Source organism: Neovison vison, chromosome 5 (assembly GCF_020171115.1).
Source record: "Neovison vison isolate M4711 chromosome 5, ASM_NN_V1, whole genome shotgun sequence".
NCBI lineage: Eukaryota > Metazoa > Chordata > Mammalia > Carnivora > Mustelidae > Neogale > Neogale vison.
This window is the reverse complement of record NC_058095.1, coordinates 70,227,636-70,249,006: the sequence shown is the minus strand read 5'-3', so window position 1 is coordinate 70,249,006 and position 21,371 is coordinate 70,227,636. Positions and strand designations below refer to the sequence as shown.

Here is a 21,371-nt window from a genome sequence, read left to right as displayed (position 1 = left end):
CACACCCCAGCTGGACCTGAAGACCTCTGGGGGAGCCCTCGCTGTCTCCTGCCAGCCCAGTGCCTGGGAGCCCCATGAAACCTGTTATTCCCCAAAGGCCCACCTCCTCCAGGAAGCCTCCCCTATGGCTGAGAAGCCCCAGCTGGAGTTGAAATCCCAGCTGCACGCTCACAAGCTGTGGAAGCCCAGGACATGCTGCTGCCCCTGGAGACCAGGCTGCTGGGACGGCCCCACACCCACCCTGGCAGGTAGAGGCTCAGTGACCACGTATTGCCCCTCCTTGGCCCCACACCAAGGCCCATCCACCCCCGCCTGCTGAGGTAACAGATGACAGACCTGGCTACCTTGCTTTCCCGGGGGAGCCTCCCTGCCACCCCAAAAGTCACAAGGACCTTCTGAGAATTCTCCCCACCTTGGCAGCCAGGCCTAGCCTTGGAAGGTGCCACATCTGGGGCCCGCGGCCTCTGGCCCACACGCCAGTGCAGAGATCATGTTGGAGGTCCACCACACTCTCCTTTGCACCCCAGACTTGGGCCTGCTCTCCCACAGCTAGAACTCCACCCATACTCAGATCCCCAGGCTTGTGGCTGGCCCCCACCCAGCCTGGTGACAGAGTCCAGCCAACTGACAGAACTGTCCTCAGTCTGAACAGGGATTGTTTCCACTCTTTATTGTAGAAAGGAGAGCCAAGACCAGGGTCTTAGAGAAAAAGTACAGAAACCCAATGCCGAAGCTGCCACTCCTGGCGTCCGTGTAGGCCCTGGGTCGTGGGCTCTGGGCAGGGGTGGCTCTGGGAGGGCCGTACATCAGGGCCCCTCAGGCTGTGGAGGGCATGAGTTGGGGCTTAAATCCATCATGGAGTAGCCCTGGGGTGGGGAAGAGGGCTTGTCCTGGGAGACCCCCTCCTCAAGTGCCAGAGAGGACGGCGGGAGCCGAAGGCCCAAGGCGCTCCACCAGAAACAGAGCTTCCTGGGACCCGGGCAGGCTCGGCTCCGTGCCCTGGCACTGAGCGAGCCATCCGCATGAGGCCCTGGCTGCAGGGTAGGAGGGCAGGGTGCCCCCTCGGTGCCTGAGGGGGCCGAGTGTAGGGCACAGGCCCAAGGTTCCAAACACAGAATCCCCATCCAAGGGGCCAGTCTCATGGGAAATGCCACCAGACCAGCCCAAGTTCCCCAACCATGTCCCTCTGCCCCAACACACTACATCTGCCTACTGAAGAAACTTCCAGAAACAGTGGAGACTTGAGAGACCCCTTCCTGGGGTGTATGTATTTGCACGTTATTTCCTGTTTGGGCTTTGGTATGTCTGGCTGGGTCCAACTCCCGGGGAAGACAGGGTGGGCAGGCAGGGGGCCCAGCAGGAGGCACTACTTCTTGACAATCTGGATGACATCCTCGTGCTCCATGGTGTGGGTCAGGCCCACTCGTTGCGGGCTGTACTTGGTACTGGTGCCCTAGGCGGGAGACAGAGGGACCACGTCAGCCTCCGTCCTGTGCAGGGCCAAGCCTGAAATAGCTATGACAGGAGGATGGCAGGTGTGGCGGTAGGTATGTTGGGGGGACAGGAATGCCAGAGTCTGAAGTGGGGGCCACAGCACTGGAAAACCACCTGCAGACAGGACAATGTCCCCAGGAGTCTGACCATCCCCGCATCCCAACGTGGGAGAGGCCAGCACAAGTCAGCATGCAGGCCCCCAAACCGGGAGGCCGGGCAAAACAGCACAGATGCCATGCTCCTGCCCAACCCAGGGGCGATGCTGGGTATGACCCCACCCATCTCCAGCCCAGAGACTTACCCACACCAGCGCGTACTTAAACTGGCTGGCGAGTGACCGGTGAATGCGGTGGCACTGGAGGATGGGAGAATAGGACAGTGAGAGGAGTCTGAACCCGAGCCCCCTGCACCTGGCCACACCCCCAAGCCCCAGGTGTGTGCTAAGCGGCAGCAGTTTCCCAGGCAGATGATCAGAGAGCAGTGGCCTTGTGGATACCACAGGATCAAGCCACACGCAGCAGGCTGCTCTGATGCTCCCACTTCCAGGCTGGCCTGAAAGCTGTGGTGCCCATTAGAAATGTTCTCAAAGCCTTTAGAAGACGCCTGGATCTGGCTATCAGCAGCCTTCTGCTGGCCTTGCCTGAATGACAACCCCGGCAGATGCCCCTTCGGATGGGTGGGGGTGGTTTTCAGGACACCCCACCTCAGCCTGGAGTCACCACAGCTGGTCCTCGTCTCCTGGCCACAGCTGGAAGCTGGAGCCTCCCGCCCAGGACGTCATCCATCCCTGCCTCAGGAATCCCAGAGTTCTTAAAGGAAGTTGGAAGCGGACCTGGATGGCTCAGTCATTAAGGATCTACCTCCGGCTCAGGTCATGATCCCAGGGTCTTGGGATAGAGCCCGGCATCAGGCTCCCTGCTCAGTGGAGGGCCTGCTTCTCCCTCTCTCACTCCCCCTACTTGTATTCCCTCTCTCACTGTTTCTGTCAAATAAATAAAATCTTAAAAAAAAAAATAAAGGAAGCTAGAAGCAGGGGGCCTTGGAGGGGCAGCCAGCTCTTCCCAAGATCCGGGGCCCCTGATTGCAGAGTGGAGCTGGGGCAGTGGAAGGGGGGCCAGAGGGAAGGCCCTGTGGTGTTGCCTCACCTCCCACGTGCCCGCAAGCCTTATAGGTCCTGCTCAGAGCCCCAAGCCCTCAGCCCCGCTCCTGCGAGGATGCTGAGCCTATAAGAGCATTTCCCACCTGCTCTGGGCCTCCTGTGTCTTTCTCTGTACTTGACCCTAGCAGTTAGGGACAATGAAGGTCATCCCAGGCCATCTTTCCTACTGGGGGAGAGATGATATTGTTTGATGATGGGGGGACTCCTGCACCCCTGCGCCCACCGCACCTCTCAACACTGAGAGCCCAGCAAGGTGCTTGCTGCCTCAGGGGGCGGGGGGTACAGCCCGTGACCCTTTTGGAGGCAAAGCCTTCAACAGCTGTCACGGACTACACACCAGGGCTGGGTGTATCAAAGGCCCGGAGCCTGGGGGGTCAGTTACGCCCTGGAGAGGAAACTGAGACACCAGGAGGCTGACCCAGGATGGAGGAACCAGGGTACGATCCTGCATCTGCCTGACTCCAATGTCTCCCTGGTTTCTCTACTTTGGGTCTCTGCCGTCAGCATCTGGGCAGGCTTCCTTGTATATACCTTGTGGCACTGGGACAGTTGGGTGTCCCGGGAGGGAGGCACCTGTGTGGAGGGCGAACAGTGGTCACTGAAGAGCACGCAGTGCTCTGGGGGACACCATCGAGGCTCTGGAGCCGGCCCCCAAAGCCCCTCCCCACCCCACTGGGCGCTTCTCACCCTTGGGTCTAGCACCTCCTGCCTCTGACCCTCTGTGCAGCTGACGGCAAACAGCCAGCACTCCCCATATCTGCTCCTGCCTCTGGGCCTTTGTACCTGCTATTCCCCCTGCCTAGAAAATCATTCTCCTGCTATCTCCCACTTTTCTTCCCGGGAGTGGCTGAAGTCCTACATCCTCCTGGGCAAGAAGCCAGGGCCTGAGAGGGTGGAGGAAAGTACCCACAGAAGGGGCAGGGTAACCCCACCGAGGGCCAGCACCCAGGGGGCCCCCCTGTACCAACAGCTGCTCGGTCCCCAGGACACACCTCACTCACAGGTTCTGAAACAGGCTTGTAGGGACAGGGACCTCCCCACGGAGCTCTTTATGAGTCATCTAAGGGATGTGGCTTCTGCCAGGCATACTAGCCTTCAAGGCCGAGCCCTATACGTTTGTATCAGGGCCTCTAGCTGGAAGAGGCCTTGGGATGGGCTTGCTGAATGAACGAATGCAGGAGCCCAGCCTGCAGGCCAGCCCACCACCTGACCACCACACAGATCCTGAGAAGAAATGAGCTAGATGGAAAACAAAACCCCTCAAAACTAAAGCCTGGCACATTGTTCCAGGCTCTTGGGCCCTCACCAGCTCTTGCAGGGCGCATATGCTTTTGTAAGAGACGGCGCAAGGTCACATTCAGGGACAGGTGACCTTTGGGCCTGCAACAAAACTCTAGATCCGGAATGCACCCTCCCCCTCGGAGCCCACAGGCTCAGCCTAGAGCCCCTCTGCCTCAGGACCTTTGTATACCTCACTCCTCTGCCTGGGAGGGCTTCCACCACCCCTAACTCTTCAAGATCAGGTCCTCCCTGATCTACAGGCCCAATAAGGTCCCCTTCCCTGAGACCATCTGACCTGTCTGTGTAGACTCAGGGTCACTCCCCATTCCCTTACTCTGTTGCACTCCCCCTTAGGTGTGGCTTCTTGACTCTGGCATTGGGTGTTTGGCATCTGTTGCCCCCGAAGGACCCTGTTCTGGCTGGAACTAGGGCTTCTCTGTTTACTGTCAGTGTTCAGTAAATGTGTGTTGAGTACAAAAAGCATTCAGAGCTACTGGGGGGTGAAGTGGGAGCAGGGAGGGCTGTGGGGGGCTGACTGGGGGAGAGGAAGCTAAGAGGGGCTATGGGCAGGGAGGTGGTAACTGAGCCGTAGGCTGGCACTGGGGAAACACAACTTGGAGTTAACAATACAGAAATTCCCCAGGGCAGCAGCTCTCAATGGTGGAGCAGCCGAACAGGGGACTCTGAGAGGGTTCTCTGAGAGAACAGGGACTCTGAGAGGCCTGTGGCGCGAGGATGTGACAGGATGGGGATGACCACTACTTCCCGGACCTTCCCAGTGCCCGGCCTGCTGCTGGGGACCCCATGCAACCGCACACCCTAGCCACCACCAGGGTGGGCGAAACATTCCTGCCTCTGGCGCAGCCTGCAGGCTCGCTATGCAGCTGGGAACGGTGGCTAGGAGGCGACCCCAGGTCTCATTCTGGGGCCTGCCCGCGGCTACTCTGCTACCGCAGCTAGTGTCACTCAAGCCAGCAGAGGGCTGGGAGGGCCTTCGGAAAGACCTTGTAGGGGGCACAGTGACCTCCCTGACTCGCTGTCTGGACATGACTCGGCAACTCACCACATGCTCCACGGAGGCCCCTTTCCGGAGGATGATGGCATCTGTGAAGTCTGGCCTCTCTGTGAAGGTAGACATTGGAGGTGGGGGGACAGGAAAGCAACCACAGTTATGGCCCCAAGCTACTCTGTGGTTGCCTTCCATCAGGGGACAGAGGCCCTTCCAGCCACCAGCCTTGGTTTAACCTTTTCCTCGCCATTTGGCACACCCTCCCTACAGGTCCTTGTGTGGTGTTCTGCAACCTTAACTTTAACACAGGAAATCAACATAAATCCATATCCAGGACTCAGGCAGCCTGCAACCCCATCAGATACAAGGGCCCTAACTAAGTCCAGTCACGGGGAGCATCTGGACAGCACTGGCAAGACGTGACAGCTGCTGGCGTCCAGTCAGGGGCAGCTGCAGCTCTTTCCTTGATGACAAAGTCAAGGCTACACAAACTGCCAGAACTCAGCTGCAAGGTCACAGGGTGTGAGAGGTGGTGGTGGTGGGGGAGGGGGGAGACTCCACACGGTGAAGGCTCCCCTGTACTCACGTGCTTCAAGTCCTGACCCAGAAGAGGCTGGGAGGGGGGTGATCACTGTAGCCCATGGGGAACCACAGGCCGGCCTCTAGCCACCCCCACCCCTCAACCCAGGGCATCCTCAGGACCAGAAGCCCCAGAAAGCAGCATTCTTTACTGCAAAAGCTCAGCCATAGTCTCTAGCAGCCCGGGGCAGAGGGCAGTGCCAGCTGTGAGATGGGAGAAAAGCTGTGATCTGTATAGACCAGCTGAGTCAGGGGCACTGGGCAGAGCCTGGCAGCCCCATTGGGAGGGGGATTCAGCCCGTCTCCTGGGCTGCCCGCCGCCACACTCACGTCCTCTCTTCTTGGTGTAGATGCAGGTCAGGGCCAGATACTCCCAAAGCATCTCGAGCAAGTAGTCCAGGTTCAGCTTCATGCCGCAGCTGCCAGGGACGAAGGCAGCCGGTCAGAGCAGCCCCCATGGGCTCAGAGACCGGGGGTCCCTGCTTTCTCACTCGTGCAAATGACAACCTACACCGAGGCCAGTGCAGCCCATCTGGCACCCATGGGAACCAAGCCCGCAGATCTTTTTTTTTTTTTTTTTTTAAGATTTTTTATTTTATTTTATTTATTTGAGAGAGAGAGACAGTGAGAGAGAGAATGAGCGAGGAGAAGGTCAGAGAGCGAAGCAGACTCCCCATGGAGCTGGGAGCCTGATGTGGGACTCGATCCCGGGACTCCAGGATCACGCCCTGAGCCGGAGGCAGTCGTTTAACCAACTGCGCCACCCAGGCGTCCCAAGCCCGCAGATCTGACAGCAGCTTGACACTTCAGCTGCTGACGCCTCTGGTCACAGCCACGGTCATGCCCAGGAGAGCTCAGCTGTCTCTCCTGGGGGTCTCCGTGGCGCTCTGTGGAGAGCACACAGCAGCGCTGAGGGATGCAGGGCGCCTGGAGGGGGGCTTCCCTCCTGACAGTTGCTGGGAGACTGGTGGCCACAGGGCCGCCCGGTGGGGATTTCTGTGATGGGGCAGCCCCTGGCTTGATCGTTTGCAGACATGACCTTGAGCATGACATGTTGTGAGCACAGCAGGCGAAGGTGTGGTGTGGAGATGACCTCACACCTTGAGGATGACATGTTCTCAGCAGCCCCTGAAGGGAGCCTGGGACACAGCAGGAGAGGAACTAAGCTGTCCTTCGGGAAGGATACCCGCTCTCTGCTGCTCTTGGCGGTGGCTGGCAATGCCCAGCAGATGGTCCAGAACCCGTACCCATCATTTGCACCAGTCACCCCACTCGGTCATTCAGCATCCTGCTCCCCATAAGCCTGTGAGGCTAGAGAGCCTTGTCGGAGCTGGGCAGCTGGCAGAGCAGAGCCCCCAGGTCAGGCTGCCCAGAGGAGGGAACTGTAGGGGCAGTGAGGAGCGAACAAACAGCCTTCAGCCAAGGTGCAGGCAGCACCCCAAGACCCCCAACTCCAAGCAGGGCTGGGGGCCACGGCCAGGATGGCCCCACCCACCCAAAGGCTTCAGTTCCCTTTACCCTCCAGGCTGCCGCTGCTGGAAGCCCCATCTTCCGGAGATCAGGAGGAGCTGGCTCACACCCGTGGGCTTTCTGAGGCCGGCCGTCGACTATGAGGCTCTGAGGCCTCAGTGATTATGAACCTTCTACATAGGTGGCACTATCTCCCTTCTGTTTTCTTAGCCAGAGCCCACCCTGCATCACCCATTCTGCCCAGGCCACTCCAGGGTAGAACCAGGTCAAAGCCGTTACTGAGTTGGGTCTCCTCCGCCCTGGATGCACATAGGGGGCCTGTGTGGCCAAGGTGCCCGGGAGGCCTGACGAGCTCACATACATGAAGGACTAGGGGCAGCTGAGTGCTCACCTGATGACCACACTGTTGGGCTTCCGGGCCAGGCGGTCCACTTCCTCCATTGAGATCTGGTCGATTTTGTTATAAACCTGGGATCAAGACCAGGGAGGTAGGTGTTAGGGAGAGAAAGGAACAAAGAAGTGCAGGAAATGGGTCCTCGAATGCCTTGGCTCGGCCCACAGTTCCTACCTCTGCAAGCTGCAGCAACACAGGGCCAGGGAGGCCAATGCCAGTGGACTCCCTTCCCTGCTGCCTGGAGGATAGGGAAAGGCTGTGGAAGCCTGGGGCTGCTGTCCATGCCCAGAAGGGAAGGCTGGACTAGAGCCCGGGTGCCAAGAGATAGTCTGCAGGCCTCAGGCAGCCGCAAGGGGGTGGGGGGGTGGGTGGAGCAACTCCAGGCCCCTCCCACTCCTCTGGGCCACCTGCCTCCCCTGGGGGTCAGCCCTCCTGCACATGCGGGGGCCGGGGGGGCGGCCCCACTTACATACAAGCACGGCATGTACACCCGGTTGCCCACGATCACGTCGATAAACTCGTCCGGGGAGCAGTCTTCTCGGAAAAGCACCTCTGCGTTGAAGATCTCTGAGGGGCTCAGGTTAAGGGCCACCAGTGCACCAGCAGCCCCCCAGGTCCCCGCATCAGAGGGGCCCAAACGGCCAGGCAAGCAACAGAGTGCCGAAAGGGACCTCGGAGCTCCTTTGCCTTGGAAGTTTTACAAGACAGTGAAGTGGGGGAGCACCCTCATGTTTTCAACAGAAACCAGAACATGTAAAGTTTAGTCGGTGGCTTCACTTGCCTGCCAGGCGAGAAGAAAAATGCACTTGCCAGAATGCTCAGTGGCACCCCAGGCTTTAGGGTCACGAGCGCTGTCTGTAAGCACTGGCCTAACCCACCTGCCCCATGCAGCACTCTCCTCCGGAGGCTTCCCTGCCTCTGTTTGCATACCTGCGGTGACAGAAGTCTCATCACCTTGCAGACAGCCTGTCCCATGGGAAGTTCTCCATGTGCTGAGCTTCTCTGCCTCTGGGGCTCTGCCCTGTCCTCCAGGGTCCTCCAGACACTCACCTAGCCCTTGGTTCTCCCTGAGGCTTATCCAGGCTGTCCTCAGGGGCTGTTTCCCTCACCATGTCACCTTCCTTCCAGATATGACTGGCTACCAGTCCCAGAACCCACAGGGAGTCAGGAAGGCATTGCTGAGTGCATGGCCGTGGCCCGAACAGCCTGCAGCTTGGGGAGCATGGAGGCAAAGGGGGCAGGAAGTGCTCCGTGTCACCGGGCTGCAGCCTTCCTGGCAGCTGCTCGGATGGCTCCAGGGCAGCTTGGGGTGTGGTGTGTCAGCGTCCTGGACCACAAGGCGCCCGTCTCCCACTGCCCCTCCTGTGCTGCTTTGGGAAAGGATACTGTACTCGTGCAGGATCAGCTGCACCAGCTTTTCCGAGCACTGGGTCAGTGTGACTGTCGAGTTGAAGGAGATGCCGCCGCCTTTCTTGGGCTGGAGAGGAGAAGGGGGAGCTGCTCACTGAGGGGCAGCGGTAGTTGTCCCCATCCCACCTGGGCCTGGCCTCCCAGCGAGAGGGGCCTCACCTTGAAGTAGATGTTGGGCCTGTGCTTGTTGAGGCGGATCCCCACGGACTCCAGTTCCTTCTCCAGCAGAGACCTGGCAGAGCCGCGGCAAACCTTCACCAGTGAAGCTGGGGGCAGGCCGGGCGGCTTCCGTGCTATATCGGAAGCCTCTGCCTACCCGGAGGGAGACCAGTGCCCTCTCACCCCCAACGAGGAACCCAGCAAGCAAGGCTGCTGGAGGCAGAGGTGTGCCCCTCGGTCAGCAGGTCAGGGCATGAACAAATCTTCTGTGGCTTGGGGCCAGGCTCCTCGTGGGTCTGGGCAGCAACTGAGGCACCTCGGCCTTGGTAGGTGGGGACCAGAGCCAGGACGGCCTGTGCCGGCGAGGGGCCAGTGGTAGAGGCTTCTGCCAGCACAGCACAGCCCTCAGTCTCCAGATGTCTACGTGCCAGACACAAGCCTCTGCAAGAGGATGCTCCAGGCGGACCGCACGGGTTTAGCCTGTGGACAGGCCTGCCACTGCTCCCACATGGGGGAGGCCCAAGCACCCCCTGGGCCATCCATCATGAGTTCAGGGTCACAGCAGCTGGGCCACAGCATCCCATTAGCCCGCCCAGGGCCCTCCCCAGATCAGCCCGCCCGCCTGCACCAGCCTGCGGACCTCTGCACTTCTCCCTTGGTGGCATCCAGCATCATGATGACAACGTCTGCCGTCCGCGCCACAGCTATCACCTGCCGGCCGCGGCCTTTACCTGGATGGGTGGGAGAGACATGGTGACATGGTGACAGAGGCAGGCTGTGTGTGACCTGCTCCCAGCCCACGGGGCCCCAGACTCTGGTCCTTTACCATTCCTCCCTGTTCTCTGCCACGTTGCCAGCCCTGGGCTGGGATCTCCTGGGCCCTGTTCTTTGTTCCACCTGCTGTCTTACTCCCGGAGGCTTGTTGTAGAGAGAAGGCAATGTGACACTGCCAGCCCCAGAGAAGTACCATTCTCCCCCTGTCCCTACCATGAAGCAGGCCTCCTGCCAAGTGCTTCATAAACATTTCTTCACTTAGTCCTCGAAACTATCGTGTACCGGCAGCATTCTCACACCCATTTCACAGAGAAAAAAATTGAGACCTCGTTTAGAGATACTTGAGCACTTGCCCAAGATCACAAAGCTAGTGTGGTGTGAGGATTTTAACACATCTGCCCTTTCTGGAAACGGGTGCTATGACCCAGCCCCACTCCGAGGGCTGCAGAGGGGATCACACGAGACGCCACAGGAAGAGAAGCTGTGGGGACCGCCACTTTATAAGGACCAGACCCTGTGGCTACGAGGCCACCAGAGAAGCCAGGCACCTTGCCAAGGTCACAGCTTGGTCACTAGGATCTAGTACAGATTTCAGCCATGACTGGCCTCTCTCCTGAGAAAGAGGGGCTTGGGCCCAGTGATGTTCATGGGCCAGCTGCCTCCTGACACTATCCGCACATGGCCCCCCACTGTGGCCAGACCACCCCCAAACCCCACGACATAGAAGGACAGCAGGTTCCTGGGGGACCATCGCCACTCCCTCTGCCCCAATGCAAGCAGGCGGGACTTTGCCCTGATAGGACAGTGGGGTATGGGAGGGTGCAGGGGAGAGACGGCAAATGGACCACCAGGGAGGAGGCCCTGCTGCCCAGCCATGCGGGGGCTGCAGACCCAGACAGGTGGGGGCCAACCCCAGCTCTGCCCCTGAGTGGCAGCCCCTTTCAGTTCAGGGCAGACCCTTTATCTGTCATCCCTGACACTTCTCCCAGCTACGAAAAGGAAATGGTGACAATTGCTAAGTCATAAGGCCAGCTGAGGACCAGGACAGTGGCCAGCACAGAGCCCGTCACTTGCCAGAGAACCGTCAGCTGGTTCCCATCTCTGTGAGGCTGCAGGCCACCCCCCGCCACCAGAAGCCATGGGCATGTTCCCATCTCAGAACACAGAACCAAAACAACAAAGGACGGGGCTCTAGGACGAGAAGCACAAGTAACAGATGTCCATTCCTTGTAGGGGTCCCTGCAGGGCCACGCTGGAGCCCGTGGAGTGGAAGAGCGAATTCAAACCCATCAAGTGAGCTATGCGATCTTGGGAAAGTCACTTCACCCCACAGGGTCTCGGTTTCCTTGGCTTTAAAATGGGGCCAGCCAGGATGAGATGAGGCCAAAGCGGTGTGAGCGGCTGTAAGCCTCCCCCAACCCATCAGGCCCTGCAGCCACATCCGATTTTAACAATGAGGTCAGGACACCCAACAGGCTCTGGAAGAAGATGGGCTGGGGTGCCGAGGTCCACCCTGTCTCCCCACCGCCTGTCCCCACCTCCTACCTTGTGCTGCGCCCTCGATGATCCCAGGAAGGTCCAGGAGCTGGATATTGGCTCCTTTATACTGTATTGGGGAAGAGAAAACGGTCAGGGGAGGAGTCCCTGCAGGAAGGGCCTGCCTGATCCCAGGACTCCTGCCTTGTCACTGCCCCAGTCCGGCATAGACGCTATCGCGCAAGTTGAGGAGCCGCCAGGGAGGGGCTCTCCACTGACAGTAAGAGCACTGCACAGAAATGTCCCTGCACTGCGGAGGCTCCAGGCCCCGGGACCCCAGTGGCCCCAGACTCTGAAGCTTCACGGGAGCCAGAGGGATCCGGCCAGCTGGGAACAAGGGACCCAAGCTGGGGCAGTGTGGGACGTGGAACACGACGGGTACTGGTGAGCTGCCAGTGCTTGAGGGCAAGGCAGCTCATTTCAGAGTCTTCCCCCTCCCCACGGACAACCCACACCCCACGACACCCATCTACACCACTGCAAACCCGAGCACACACCCTTTCCCCTTCCGGAACCAAGCATGCCCCAACTTACTTCAATGACCCCAGGGATGCATGTCAGGGTGGTGAATTCATAGGACGCGGCTTCGCTGGCTGTGGAGGTCATTAGACTCAAGAAAGTGGACTAGGAGGAAAAGGAGGTCGTTGTAGTGAGAAGTCTTGTCCCAGCCTCCTGAGAGGATCCCCATGGGCCGGGTGCCTGCTGGACACAGGCAGCCCAGACTCCCTCCTCAGCCTCAGCCTCAACGGCTGGAAATGTCACCTCTGGCCCTGCCCAGGGTGGGTGGGGCACCAGAGGGCACCCCCCTCTTTGGAGGCCTCAAGGCCTGTCTCACATGGCCAGAGGGAACCGGTTCCTAAATCGGAGTCCTCTGCCTCGCTCCACCAAACCCGCAGCCCCTCCTGGGCCCCAGAGAGCTTCAAGCAGGCAACAGCCCCTAGCACTCAGAGCGCTGCTCACCCAGGGAGGGGTGATGTGCAAGGGGACAGACGTGGTCTGAGACAGAGCCAGATGGCAGGAAAAGGTGTTGCCAGACAGGAAGGGTCTGGCAACACCTTTTGAGGGGTGAGCTGGGAAGGGTCTGGATAGGAATGCTTGTGCCACAGTTCACTGTGGGACTAGAGCCGCGGCTTGGCTGGGAGTTAAGAGAGACCAGGCTCCCCCCGGGGGAGAAACTTCTTCCTCTGAGCTTCTGAGTCCTTCATATGCATGCTGGCCATCTGCTCGGTCCCCACCTTGGGGGGCTGCATGGGGTGGAAGGAGATAGGGCCCAAGGTGTGCTGAGCCCAGAGTGTGGTGAGGCCATAGCAATGGGTGCAGTGGGCCAGAGGGCCAACAAAGCCGTGGACAGAGCCAGAGGGGAAAGAAACCCAGCCCGGGCCCCCTGGCCCCAGCCTAGTCAGCAGGGCACCAGGAACAGAGAGTCCGAGACACAGCTGTGACTGGGCCACGTGGATCCTGCCTCTCAGGCAACCTGAAGGCTGGGGGCACATCCCACTCATATACCCTCACACCTTGAAGGAAACCTTGGCCTCAAATCCAGACACTCTCCGTCCTGGGGGCCTCTTAGAAATCTAAGGACAGATAAAAATCTGGTGGGGCAGACGAGTATGGGTAAGTGGGGTGACCCTGAGAGCAAGGGCTGCTGAGACACTGAGTGACTGTTGCTGGAGGCCAAGAGGAGGGCACTCTGACCTTGTCTGGTCTCTGCGGGGGGAGGCCTGGGCCCTCCCCTGGTGGGAGAGCCCCAGTCCCCAGCAGGGTGGTAGGATCCGGCCACAGGGCCAGACCCTCAAGGGCACACTTGGTAAACAAAGCTCTTTCCCCAGCCTGGGCTTGGAAAAGAAGTCCTTGGCAGGCTGGAAGTAAAATCAAAACCAGGTGAAAACTGATGGAGTCCACCACAACACCCGAAGAATTAAAGCTTAAAAACAGTTACTGGTCACCCTGTGGGATAGCTCTGACCCCAACATCTTGCTGGTCATTTAACAGCAGCATATATGCACTTGTCCTGCCTTTCCAGGAACTTTTTCAGGCAAACCAAAGAGCTGACCCCGATGAGAGAAAGCGCTACTCCCCAGAGGAACATCAGCTAATTAGTGAGGAAGGAGGAAGACAACTGGAAAATTGACATTTTACCACGGCTAACAAACCTCCTAGGCAAGGACAATTCACTGGTGTCAAGGTCACTAGGGGGATGCTGACAGGGACTGAGTGCCGCACGCCACTGCAACAGCACCTTGCAGCGGACTTTCCAGTTACCTGGATTTGAGGGGACACTGACGCAACCACACAGAAGGGACACAGGGCATGCCTCCCCCTAAGCCATTCTGGAAATGCAACCAGTGGTCAGGGGTTTTTCTTTGGCATGGTACAAAATGAGGTCTGCCCCATCTCCTATGCAGAATCTGGCCACAAGTCCTGGGTCTCCACCTGACTCTCGGCTCCCAGGAAATACAAGAGACAGACGAGCTGGCTAAAGCACACCACGGGGAAGCAAGCGGACACCTCCCGAGAGTGGACTCTCTGCAGGGCCACTATCTGGTCTCTTTAGAGCTCGGGTCTGGGCAAAAGGGACCGTTCCAGAGTAGAGCAGGCAGAGGCATGACACCTACAGGGGCCACATGCGGTCCTAGAATGGACCTTGGTTGGGACAGAGCAGCCTCAAAGGTCACTTGGGGGTGAGTGTTGAAATCAGAGTGCGGTCCCGGCGTTAGATCACTCCTAAATTACTGTTCGTTCTGTTTGGTGTGATAGCTCATGCCTACGTAGGAAAATATCCTTATTCTTTAGGGACACAGGCTTAAATATTTTGGGGCAAAAGGTCAGGAAGCATGCTGTCTGTACTTTATTCTCAAATGGATCAGTCGAAACAAAGAAAACCGCTAACGCCCGCACAGACACAAATCCGAAGGGACGGAGCAATATGGTGAAATGGACAGACTCAGAGAACGGGTGCGCTGTACTCTGCCTTAACCTCTTCTACGTGTTTGGAAATTTCTAGTACACAGAAGAAAATGAGAAATGGCCAAAGAGACAGAGAGGGATCCGGACACCCCGTCAGGACTGAAGACCATGAGGGTGTTCAGCCGGCAGAGGGCACACGTGGGGGCGGTCCCAGCTCTCCAGAGGGCCCCCCCACCCCCCAGAGGGGGCATCATCAACTTTTGAGCTGCAGCAGCAGGAGGCCCCTGCACTGCTCTGTGCCTAGCTTCTGTCTAGTTGTGGGGTCATAAGCACCCCAATACTACTACGGGGATCTGAGCCCCAGTGGGGAAGCTGTGTGTCAGATGGCACACTCAGGTTTGATGCTAAGCATTGCAAGGCGTTGCCTGGGGAAAGAGCTAATGACCCAGAGGAGGAGGAGCCACGGAGGGCAGTGGCTCATGTCCAGCACCTGGAGTCACTTCCACCTCCAGCAACGTTCCCCTTCTCATCCCACCTGGCCTGGATGGTAACCAAAACAATGCGGTGTCCTGAGGTTACATGGATGGAGGACAAGGGGGCGGTGTAACCAGCACCCGCCCACCACCAGTACTGATGATAAAGTCCACCCAGGACAGGGGAGCTCCCGAAGAGTCAGAGGCACCTACGAGCCCCCAGGAAGGAAGCCTGCAGACCTTGACACCGAGTGTGGTCTTCCTCTACCCTGTCCGTGGTCTGGCCCACAGTCCCACGCTGACACAGCTCCCCATGTGGGTGTCCGTGAGCGGGTGCTCGGAGACATTCCCAACTGTCCCCACCTGGAGTCAGTCAGTGCTGCATTGGAGGGTAAACGGCAGCACTGATAAGTGTTTTTAAAACCCGCCACCTCAAGCCCCTGGGCGGCCTTGGAGGAATGCGTCCTGCAGAAACACCAGCTCTAGGATGCGATCGGCACGCGAGGGAAGGAGCGGACTGTGAGGATGCTCTAGGCACAGTGGGGGCTTCTGGGCAGCCATTACGGGGTGAGGGAACTCTACTGCAGGAATGGGACAGACAGCCACGGAGAAGTGGACATGTCAGCGGCCAGTGCAGCCCTAATCCCATCTTGTGTGTGTGTATGTGTGTGTGGACAGAGCGCAGACCAATCCCCACCTCCTGTGATACACACATCCATGATCCAGGCAGAGGGGAAAATAAAACCAAACCCGTACAAAGCACAGCTACCCGGCTCAGCAGGCAGCAAGCACTCAAGTGACGGTAGCTGTTATCGGCTTCCCCTCGTGCGTGGCACAGAGGCACAGGCTTAACACCTTCTAGCTGAATTGGTTTAAAAGCTGCTCCACCAGCACCTGTCCAAGCCACCTGGTCATTGTTCCCTCAGCCTGTATCTGGCGGCCTCTTCATTGGACAGAATGATCTCGGTTGCTCCTGCATCACCAGGGCCCGGCCCAGAGCCTGACCCAGGTTGCGCACTCAGTAAATGTTTGTACGTGGTGGATGGGTCTGACACTGAGCAGAAACACTCCTCCCAGAGACAGGAAACGATGGTCGCTATGGCAGGATGACAAAGGGGTGGGACCGGATCCTAGGGGACGCTGGGTCTTCTCGGTCCCTGGAGCTAATTCAGAAAGGCAGTGAGAGAAGGCGCTGGACAGTTGTTCTGGAAGACAACCTGCTTCCTCCCCAAGGCCCATGCTGACCATCACTGACCTTACCCACAGAGGGAAATCCAATCAGTGCCACGCGGGCGTCACCCGACTTCATGACATCAAAACCCTCTCCTTTGGATGAGGCCGATTTGGACGGTTCCAGAAGCTGAGCCCGATACTTGGCGAGTTTTGCTTTCAGCAGACCCAGGTGATACTCAGTGGCTAAAGGACGTAAAGCAAGACGGAAGTTAAGTATCCAGGGTCTCCAATCCCCATGGGTAGGTGTGCCCCCATATACAGCCAAATGCTGGCTGGAAACATCAAGAACCAGATGGGGGGGGGCACCTGGGTGGTTCAGTGGGTTAAGCCTCTGCCTTCGGCTCAGGTCATGATCTCAGGGTCCTGGGATCAAGCCCTGCATCGGGCTCTCTGCTCAGCAGGGAGTCCACTTCCCCCTCTCTCTCTGCCTGCCTCTCTGCCTACTTGTGATCTCTGTCAAATAAATAAATAAAACCTTAAAAAAAAAAAAAAGAACCAGATCGGGGAAGAAAAAACCCTCTGCTTAACAGGTCCACTTAGCCTCTCACTTCATTTAGGATAAAAGCTAGTCTCCTTATCGAGACCACAGGACCACAAGTCAGTGGTTCTCAACCAGTGCAGCAGCACTCCCTGGGGGAGTCTGGGGAATGGGATGTTTTCTGTTGTCGGTGTGATGGTGAAGTCCCCAACAGCATTCATCAGGCAAGGACCAGGGAAGCCCGCAGCCCTACAAAGTGTGAGTCAGTCTGGCACAGCTATCAATCGTCCCATGTTCCATATGACTTTTCACAGCCCTAAGACATTTGCAGAAGAAAAACCTGGGGCCTAGAGCCTTCTGTTTCACACAGCAACACAGGACTTTTTTTTTTACGGTGTGAATAAACACTGAAATTTCCAGGAATATGACTTCTGTGCATGTTAAGGAAAGACTCTAGCATGTGCTGTTGGAAACTTTACCTGGAGGTGCTCACCATCTGGGGATCCCAGGCCTCTGGTAGGGTGCCTAAGTCACCAGCACAACACACAGCACTGGGCTGCGTCGCGGCTGGCACATGCCCTGTGATGCTGCCCAGAGGTGTGAACACCTCACGCCTTCGTTGTAACATCACTGTGTCTGGGCCATGCCCCAACATGTAAATACTGAAATCAACACTATTTTAATTATGCCTTCTTTTTTCTCCTCCTTTGTATTATGATTAGAGCATTACACTGATTTTTCTCAAATTCTGAGCATACAGAAGTTACAGTATCCAAGAGGAGCTGCATTTCCTGATGGTAAAGGAGGTGTTACCAAATCCTCACTACAAGAGTGGACTGGGGCTAGGTAACGTGGTCCCTCACTACTTCTCCAACACCCCCTTCCACTCTCTTGTATGTACTGCGTTCCAGCCACAGTGGCTTTCTTGTTTCTTCAGGACAAGCTGACACTATTTGTGCCCCAGGACCTTTGCATTTGCTATTCCTTCTATGGCAACTTTATCTTCCCAGGGCTGGCTCCTTCTCGACATTCGAGGCTCAGCTCAGACATTCGAGGCTCAGCTCAAACGGCATTTCTTCAAAGAGGCCTCCCCTCCCCAGCCAGAGGGGGCGGTGGGCAATGTCACACCCACCCTGCCATTCCTGGCTACATAACTTTGGAAAAGTTACTTAATCTTCTTGTGTATCAGTGTCTCAATCTGCAAAACAGGATGTTATCAAGAGAAACCACACCACCGGACTTTTGTTAAGCCTTAGAGAAAGCACTAAGAACAATAACTAGCACACATAAGCACCCCATAATCACTGGTTGTCATTATGATCTATGGTAACCCCCACCCTTCCTCTGGCCCCTCTTGGCTTCATGATCCTGTTTATTGTCTTCATGGCTCTGATCACTATTCGATACTATCTTGTTTTTTTTACTTCCCTCACTCAAATGGGGCAGGATCTCAGCTTCCAGTGGCACAGGGCACGTACTCAGGAAATGTCTAACACGGGAAGGAGTGAATTGGTGGCAGTAAGAAGTAGTCAAGTATGGGTTCCGCAAGCGTCAGGTTCATCTGATCCTTCTTATCATCCCAGCTCGTAAGATTCTGAGCCCCTCTGAAAGGAAGGACTAGGTCTTAATCCTTAAATGATCTTTATATCCCCTTCCCCACCGCCAAAGCCTCCCTATTACTCTCCTTGTAGATGCTACTCCACAGGGCAGCCAGTGGGAGCTTTTAAAACAGAAATCAGGGGCGCCTGGGTGGCTCAGTGGGTTAGGCTGCTGCCTTCAGCTCGGGTCATGATCACAGGGTCCTGGGATCGAGTCCCGCATCGGGCTCTCTGCTCAGCGGGGAGCCTGCTTCCCTCTCTCTCTCTCTCTCTGCCTGCCTTTCCATCTACTTGTGATTTCTCTCTATCAAATAAATAAATCTTTAAAAAAAAAAAAAACAAAAAACAGAAATCAGGGAACACCTGGATGGCTCAGTGCACTGAGCATCTGCCTTTGGCTCAAGTCATGATCCCAGGGTCATAGAATCGAGTCCCGAATTGGGCTCCCTGCTAGGCAGGGAGTCTGCTTCTCCCTCTCCCCTGCTTGCTGCTCCCCCTGCTTGTGCCCTCACTCTCTCTCTCTCTCAAATAAATAAATAAATAAAACTGAAATCGGACTATGTTTCTCCGCTGCTTACACCGTCCACTAGCTCCCGCTGCCTGAGAAAACAACTGCCACCTTCCCATGACATACATGGCCCTACATGATTGGCTCTTTCCTTTCTCATCACTGCACTCCAGCCCCAGACCTTCAGATCCCTGTCCAGGCCAAGTCTGTTCCTGCCTCAGTGATATTCATTCCTCTGCCAGGAACAGTCTTGCCCCCGATCTTTGCATGGCTGGTTCCTTCTCATTCTGGTCTCCGCTCAGATGTCCCCAACTCATGGAGGTCTTCTCTGATCACTCTACTTTAGTAGGCCCAGCTCCCATGTCCCACACTCTTGCTCTACCGGCCTCGTTTGTCGTCACAGCATTTATGGCTGGCTGAAATGATCTTGTTTATTTGGTTATTCATTTAAAGACTATCCACTGGAAGGTCAGCTCCAGGAGGGCAAGGATGTGCCTGCTGTGTTCAAGCCTAGCACATAGTAAGGGCCTGGGGAAGATTTACATAATGAACGAAGCCCCCCAACTTCTCAGGCTCCAGAACTGCACAGAGCCAGGGAAAGACAGACACTGACGCTAGCTACCTAGTATTCCCCACCTCCTGCCTCTGCAACCCCACAGCAGGACTGCTTGGGCACGGGGCCTCACCCACCCTGGCCAATCGCATCTCCCATTATTCCAGACCCTCCTTCTGATCTAGATTGTTCTAAATCTAGAACTGCCCCAGGAACACACCATGCTCACATGGACTGCCATGCTGTTGCCTCAGCAGTGCCCCTCACCGGGGGTACCCTCCCCTTAACCAGTTCAAGTCCCACCTCCTCTTGGAAGCCTTCTTAGGTGTCATCATTTGTTTCTCCCCACTGCTCTTCTCCTGCGATCGCCTCCAGCCCTTACAATTGAACTCCACATTTGATCTTTTATTACATGCTATTGATGTTAAGAGGTAACTTTAAATACGTAGTGCTTACCATGTGCCTAGTGCTTTTCATACACTATCTAGTGTATGAAACTATCTAGTTTAATTGAGCTGTGAGCTAAGATGAGACGGGGTTATGATCCCCATTTGCAGATGAGGACACTGAGGCTCAAAGAGGTGAAGTGACTTTCCAAGCTTTCACAGAAGGTACGGGTGGCGCTGGAGTTCAAACCCAGGTCCGCCAGGCTCGAGTCTTGATGGCCTCCGTTCCCGAGACGCTGGGTGAGGCTGTACCCGTGAAAGGTCTCCTCCTGGGCTTTTCAGTACAAAAGGGGAGAGCATCGACTCCCCAGGCCCAGCCGCCAGGAGACCCGGGTTTGAAGCCCGACCATGCCTCTCTCTGGGTCAGACGCTGGCTGCGGGCTGCGATTTCTCTACCCGGTCGCCTGCTCTGGCACCGAGCCGATCTCACAGCGATCGTCTGCAATCAGACCAGCGCGCTGGGACCCGGATCCCAGCCCGGTCCTGCCTGCCTCGGGTGCGCTGGGAGACCTGGTCACGTCTCTGGCACTTCTCTGCTGCCTTCGAGCCTGCTTCAGCTCTATCGCTGGAGTTGTTCCCCCATTTTACAGACAGGAAAACTGAGGCGGGCAGAAAGGAAGGCCCTGCCAGGCCGGCCCTCACCCTTGTTCTTCTGCGTCCGAGCGATCTCCTTCTCGATCTCGGAGATCTTTTCCAGGATCCCCATGGTGGCAGATGAACCCGGCGCACCGACTCACAGGGCAGCGGAACCGGGAATTCCGCCCTCTCGGCGGCGGCAGAACTGCGTGCGCCCGGAAGCCCACGGAGAACAGCGTCCTCGTGCTCCCGGCGCTCCGGGATTCAGAGTCCGGACGGACGACGTCGAGCGCAGTGCCTGACACTATTGGTTCCGCCCGCTGCGCCGGCGGGGCGGTGGACCCGCGATGGGCCGGGGCGGGGCCGAGACGGGCTGGGGCGGGGCTAGGACGGCCTGGGGAGGGGCGGGGCCAAGCTGTTCGCGGCCAGGGCTGTGATGAGCACGAGCAGAGCTTAGGAGACCGGAGAAGTAAATTTGGGTGATGAACTTTGAACTTAAGGTTCCAAGCACAGCTGACTCCGCTGGTGTCAAGAAGCGTCAAGTTGAAAGCCTCGTGGCTCTCATTTTGTGTAGAGGTTGACAGCGGATCTTCATTACCCCATAAACGAAGTGTTCCAATTTTGCCTTACCCCCTACCATCATGCCTCCCAAGATATGATGCGTTATAAAGTAGACAGCATCTCCTACTGGAATTCTTGCCAAAAAATGCTCTGAGTTCAGACACAAGGAAACATCAGACAAATCTAGAAAGTGGTACATTTTGTAAGTGGCCTGGGCTCTTCACCATTGCCAATGATGGGAAGGTGCTTTGGGAGGCGGGACAGTGGGGTTGTTCTAGATGAAAAGATATTAAATATAATGTGTAGACATCGCCTAGAATCTGGTAACATTTTTAAAGCAGCTATAAAAAGACATTTTTAAGACAACTCAGGAAAATTTGACTTTGGATAGGATGTTAGATATTATGGCATCATTGCTAATTTTCTTGGGTATGACTGTGTAGAAAAAGGTCTTTATTCTCAGCAGATGTACCCAGTGGCATTGAGGGATTGTCTTAGTCTTCTTAGGCTGCCATAACAAAATACCACACATGGATGGCTTGAACAACAGAATTTCGTTTTCCTCACAGCTCTGGAGGCTGGAAGTCGGAGGTTGGTGTCGGGGACCGCCTCCGGCGGGGAAAATCCCCGCCATTACACGATGGTGTTGGCTCACTGCCAGCAAAATACAGCTGCAAGTGAACACCGAACTTTCTGGTGAAGCCCACCTAAAGGAGGACATAGTCATTGGCTGTTTCAAATTTAATCAGCATAGTAACAGGACTCTCATTGGC

At 56.8% G+C, this 21,371-nt stretch overlaps 1 protein-coding gene across 2 annotated transcripts; it reads right to left on the bottom strand.

The window, feature by feature from the left end:
- Positions 1–653: 653 nt before the first annotated feature.
- Positions 654–20,283, bottom strand: DRG2 (developmentally regulated GTP binding protein 2). Of its 2 annotated transcripts, none has more exons than XM_044249315.1 (13): positions 20,104–20,283; positions 15,901–16,061; positions 11,800–11,889; positions 11,275–11,335; positions 9,596–9,686; positions 8,956–9,028; positions 8,773–8,863; positions 7,856–7,953; positions 7,384–7,460; positions 5,853–5,941; positions 4,998–5,056; positions 1,796–1,849; positions 654–1,453 (listed from the first exon to the last, which is right to left on the bottom strand). In XM_044249315.1, the coding sequence occupies exons 1-13, from the start codon at positions 20,165–20,167 to the stop codon at positions 1,367–1,369; spliced, it is 1,095 nt and encodes a 364-aa protein (XP_044105250.1). In that variant the 5' UTR covers positions 20,168–20,283; the 3' UTR covers positions 654–1,366. The 2 variants fall into 2 exon arrangements, with proteins under 2 accessions (XP_044105250.1, XP_044105251.1); XM_044249316.1 differs by lacking the exon at positions 20,104–20,283 and adding an exon at positions 19,472–20,055.
- Positions 20,284–21,371: the final 1,088 nt, after the last annotated feature.